Source organism: Gigantopelta aegis, unplaced genomic scaffold (genome assembly GCF_016097555.1).
Source record: "Gigantopelta aegis isolate Gae_Host unplaced genomic scaffold, Gae_host_genome ctg2720_pilon_pilon:::debris, whole genome shotgun sequence".
NCBI lineage: Eukaryota > Metazoa > Mollusca > Gastropoda > Neomphalida > Peltospiridae > Gigantopelta > Gigantopelta aegis.
The window spans coordinates 118,161-124,113 of record NW_024533012.1 but is presented as its reverse complement, the minus strand read 5'-3'; the positions used below and the strand labels follow the sequence as shown (position 1 = coordinate 124,113).

General features: G+C 37.1%; 1 protein-coding gene across 1 annotated transcript; it reads left to right on the top strand.

Moving 5' to 3' along the window:
* Positions 1–4,916: 4,916 nt before the first annotated feature.
* Positions 4,917–5,501, top strand: LOC121391609. Its single transcript, XM_041523177.1, has one exon. It carries the CDS (start codon positions 4,917–4,919, stop codon positions 5,499–5,501), a length of 585 nt encoding a protein of 194 aa, XP_041379111.1.
* Positions 5,502–5,953: the final 452 nt, after the last annotated feature.

The window sequence follows — 5,953 nt, the reverse complement described above, 5'->3', positions numbered from 1 at the left end:
TCAACCATCACGTCTTGGAGAGATACTAGGGACTGAGCTGCTTCAGTCCTTTTCCGTTTTGTGGTGCGGCCAATGATCCGTTCATGTCGAGAAGAATTTTCTTTTCCTGTGGTCAAGATGTAATGTTGGTGCCCAATCTGGATTAGTCTTGTCATAAAGGGCTGAAGGTTTACCTGCATAACACAAGAGAATTATAACTTAAAATGATAAAACAAATTTAATATATTAATATCTACATCAAAAAGCAATACAAGGCCTATTACAATCACTTACTGTAAAAAAAAAAAAAAAAATTATATTAAATGTTAAGCAAATGTTAATAAGTATAAAACAACTGGTGTGCATGCGAGTTTATGTACGTATGAATTGTAAAATACCAGTGCAAATGATATAAATAATAAACAACTTTGTTTCGACAGGTTTAGATGTGGTTTTTGGTTTATTATTATTATTTTTAATTATTTACTAAATGTCCAACATGGACAGAACTAGGCCTACATTTTACTACTAAATCTTGTAAATCTAAATGTCAACATTTCATACAATGTATGCACCCCAATATTATAATGCAAGCTCTCCCAGAGAGAGAGAGAGAGAGAGAGAGAGAGAGAGAGAGAGAGAGAGAGAGAGAGAGAGAGAGAGAGAGAGAGAGAGAGAGAGAGAGAGAGAGAGAGGGAGAGAGAGAGAGACACACACATACATACTCAAATAGCTTGGATTAGGTAGAAATTAATAAAATGTTAACTCACCATTTATAAAATGCAAAGAACAGATGCGAAAATATGGGTAACTTGATGGTTTTATATCGGCCCGTCCAATATTCGAAAGCCACACTCGTCTCCGTTCGTCTGACAATTCGTGTGTCTGTTCTCCTTGTGACAAACGAACTGTTGGAAGTCTGAAGAAGGAAAATGCACAGACTCTGCCCGCACGGTTTCCGCAAGCAAAAAACCCACAGAAGTTTACCATTTTAAGTATATTACAAAACAACAACAACGTATACAACAATACACTTGTGCTCAAAGCTTGTCCTCCAAGATGGCGGATCGCAAAAGTGGTGACGTCACGCGCACTGGCCCTATACAGCAACAATTGAAATTTTAAGTAAAAGGCAGTATCTATCTGTGATATTTGCATTTTTGCACAGTTCTTTACACTGTTTTTATTTAAATCTTGAATTTTTATATTGATGTTGATCATCACCTTATTGGTTTGCATTTCTATAGTTTGACACCCAATAGCCGATGTATTTTTCGTGCTGGGGTGTCGTTAAACATTTATTCAGTCATATAGTCTTTAGAGAGGAAACCCGCTATATTGAAGACCTCCCCAACTTACCCAATGTCTAGATTTTTGTTTCTATTAAATTTAGATAACATTAGTTTTCGTAAACGATTATTATTATTTTATTTATTGATTTATTGATTTATTGCCGTTGTTGGTCCCATCACGAGGACTTCACAGCCCCCCCCCCCCCCCCACACACACATCCCCCCTTAAAGGCGCTCAATCACGGATGGTTGAACTAATTATTGACCCAACAAAGTAATGTATGACAATATATACATTTGATTTCTACTTAAATGTACTATATTGAACTATCTACATAACTAGCATATTCCAATTATTATTGATGTTTTATAAAAATAATCGAATTATGTCAACGGTCCATAATTGGAGAAAAATAACGGCTATTTGGAGAGCAGAGATGTGACGTATTATGTTTAGTCACGTGACGGCATCCCCCGAATGACCGCAGTGTCAAAACGATTTACCAAGCTCGTGTAACGAGAACGCTTGATCGTCCTCTGCGATGTAGGGTAAATAGAAGAAAAAAAATAACACTGAAAATAAGTTATTAAAAATTAATAAAAACATGTACTGAATGATAATACATGGGCGTACATAGGGGGGGGGGGGGTTCGATGGGTTCGACCGAAACCCCCCACCCCCCGAAATTGCTTTTTTTCATAATTTAATATATCTGACATTATTATATTTACTCAACATAGAAATATATGCCCAATATCTCTGCAATCTATTTTGGAACCCCCCTTTTCAAAATCCTATGTATTGGAACCCCCCTTTTCAAAATCCTATGTACGCCCATGTAATAACTTATACATTAATGTATTTTAGTAACAGAAGAATGTTAAACGTCGACAATCCCGACTAGTTTGGCCTTTACATCTATAGGTAAATTTATCGTTAGTCGTACGCAAAAAAACCCCACTAAACATCTGGATCACAAACACCTTCATTTTCCACCTTGTCAAATTCATTTTATGCAAACTATGCCATAACAGCTGACTTGGGATTGGAATTGTTACGTTTTAAAAGAATACTCTGAACTAGACGGTGCTTGTATACGATGTGACTATATATACGACAGCCGTGTATTTAGCCTTCGCTAACAAGGACTGGCTATATGCACAACATAAAATGTATATAGGCGGTAAATAAGTATTAGATTGATCCATATTACCGAATCATCTGGAACAGGAGTAATACATACTAAGTACTGTACGAACAGTGCGTTTTGTGAACGGGTGTGTGTGTGTGTGGGAGGGGGGGGGGGGGGGGGGGGGGCATGGGCGTACGACCCGGGGGGGGGGGGGGGCAATTGCCCCCCAAATTCGAGCAAAACAGTGAGAAAATAGTGGATAGTGGATCTGGGTAAAATTTCGGGCAAATCAACCCCTCCAGCCCCTCTAAATCAAAGAGTCCCCATACGCCCATGGGTTTGGGGTATATGAATCTATGAATAGCGTAATATTGCCCCTACAGTACTAACAAAACATTAATAATAATAATAAATAAATAAATAAATAAATACAAATTACAAATTATCAGCTGCTGCGGTAGATTGCCTGAAAGAAACTAACTCCGGACAGTACACAAATTAACAACAGGACTTGAACTGAATAATTGTTCACTGATTGCATATTTGAGGCTCCTTACGTAAATGTTTTTTAAAGTTAATTTAACCGCCCCCCCCCCCCCTCCCAATACAAAATCCTGCCTACGCCACTGCCGCGACGTGATTTTACCAACAGTATAATATGTAATAATAATAATAATAATAATAATAATAATAATAATTATATTAATCTATTATTATTATTATTATTATTATTATTATTATTATTATTAGACTACTACTACCTTTTTGGGGTGTAGGGGGCGGTGTTTTATCTGGGATGGGGGTCTATAAAAATGCAAGATTAACGTGCGTGCACACACGCACAAACGGTAAGCTGAACTCGTCCCTGCATGTAGAACTGGATTCAACTGGGTTAAGTGATAATTAACCCAGCATTTGGACCGTAGGCCCCTATACTGTTTTGTTTTGTTTGTTTGTTTGTTTTTTGTTTGTTTGTTTTGTTTGTTTTTTGTTTGTTTGTTTTGTTTGTTTGTTTTTACGCTGAACATTAAATCGAATGATCACTTTGCGAATCAGTCAAAATAATTTGCAAACGTTTAACGAAAAACGACAGGCTGGTCGTATGCCACATTTCTGCCGCTGGAAAAAATGTTATCCCTTTTCGAACCAATCACTATAGCGTTGTAACCAGTAGAATAAGTTTGCCGGTGTGACGGTCTATTTTTAGATTTATGACGCGCCATTTGTTTAAATATATACTAGTTATCCCGGAGCCGGGCTAGACCATTACAGAGAAGGGGTGTAATCATACAAAATGTACCTGTGCTGCACAGTACAATACTGCTGCACGTTGACTCTCGGAGTTGAGTGTTTTATTTTCTTTATTTTGGTTTACAATTAAATGCACAGAACACACCACTCACCCACCACTTGCAGCAGCAGCAATGGTACAGCCCTCGCAAGTCAGATTTTTACCGGGCAAGAGACACACAAAAAACACTTCTGTGTCGTTTATAAGACAACAATTACAAATATTACACATTTAGCATAATCTACAATCAATTCCAAAGTCAAAAGAGCCCATAAAATCGAGAAATTGATACATTTCCTTACACCTTTGTGACATTCAGTATCAGACATGGACCTTTAAGATACTGTAGTCTAGGCATGACGTCATAATCTTTGCACACGTCATTATGTACAACGCCATGTGGCTCGTACATGTTACATAAAAGGGGTTCTTGATACGCCATCTTGTTTCTTGCTGTTTGTAATAGTTCATGGTGTCAGAAGAAACGAAAAATGGACCGCCTAAACCCTCCGTTTCTCTTAGGACTTAATGGAAATATGTCAAATAACTGGCGAAGATTTAGGCAACAGTTTGATATTTATTTGGTGGCTAGCGGGACAGCTGAAAAATAAGAAAAAGTCAAGACAACGACACTGCTGCATGTTTTGTTTACGGATGCGCTGGACATCTACAATACTTTCGAATGGGATGAAGATGAAGATAAAAACAAGTTAAGTAAGATTATTGAAATTTTTTAAAGTTATTGTAACCCAAGAAAGAATTTGACGTTTGAAAGACATTTGTTCTTCACAAGAAATCAGAAAACAAGTGAAAATATTGATGGATACGTCACAGACTTGCGAAACAAAGCACGAACATGTGAGTTCGGACCACTTCATGATTCGTTAATCAAGGATCGTATTGTGTGTGGAATCACAAATGATCAAGTGCGAGGTAGGTTGTTACGGGAATATGACCTGACCTTGGAAAAATGTGTAACAATCTGTAGAGCAGCAGAAACAAGTAAAATGCAAATGAAAGATCTTACTGGGGAAAGTGAAGTGCACTCGTTCAGAAAGAAAACATTGAAACATGTTGATTTCAAAGAAAAAAACTATAAATCTGAATTCAGATGTACCAGATGTTCCAAAACACATGAACAAGGGAAATGTCCTGCAATGTGGAAAGTCAAATCACTTTGAAATTACTTGTAGAAGCAGGCCTAGGAATCAAAATAAAAACATGCATTCACACTTTGAAATTGTTAGTGAAAATGAATCTGATTCAGAAGATGGAGTTTGCATTGATGCATTGTTCAAAAATCAAACAAGGAATGAGGATTGGAAAATTGAAGTTGAAATAAATGAAGACTTGGTGCAACTCAAACTTGACATAGGTGCACAGTGCAGTGTGATTTCAAAAGACTTTTATAAATCCTTGGGAGGAAGACAACTACACAAGTCACGTGTGAAATTAATTTCATACTCTGGACATAAGTTACAACCAATGGGGAAAACTATCCTATCGGTTGGATACAAATCACAGTTCTACACTCTTGAATTTCAAGTTGTTGATGCCGATGTTGTTCCAATATTGGGGTTACAAGCTTGTACTGAACTTAATTTGATCAAAAAAAAATTCACCGTGTTTGATGATGTTCAAAATAAGGAAAACAGTGATGTTCCAAATTACAAAGAAATTGTGAATGGATCAAAAGAATTGTTTCATGGACTTGGTAAAATTAAAGGAGTGAAACACCATATTGTGATTAACCAAGATGCCAAACCAGTTGTACACCCTCCAAGAAAAATTCCATTTACACTTTAAAAAAAAGTGCTTGCTGAATTGGATAGAATGGAAAGAGCAGAAGTCATTGTGAAGGTTGAAACTCCAACAAAATGGGAGAGTCCAATTGTGGTTGTGGAAAAACCAAATGGAAGTGTTCGCATTTGTTTAGATCCCTGTGATTTAAATAAAGTTATACAAAGAGAGCATTATCCACAGAAGACTGTTGAGGAAATAGCTGCTACATTGAAAGAAGCTACTGTATTCAGTAAGTTGGACGCCTCATCAGGTTTTTATCAGTTAGAGCTCACAGAAGAGAGCACGTGGCTCACAACATTCAATACTCCATTTGGGCGGTATAAATGTCTAAGACTTCCTTTTGGAATCAGTTTTGCACCAGAAGTATTTCAAAGAACTCTCACTCAGATGTTTGAAAACATGGATGTGAAGCAGGAATTTACCGGACGCACAAAACTTGCGTATAGGACGCACTA

Bases quoted from the DNA above. Each gene is read 5' to 3' on its own strand.
- LOC121391609 (XM_041523177.1), top strand. From the start codon at position 4,917: ATGCATTCACACTTTGAAATTGTTAGTGAAAATGAATCTGATTCAGAA.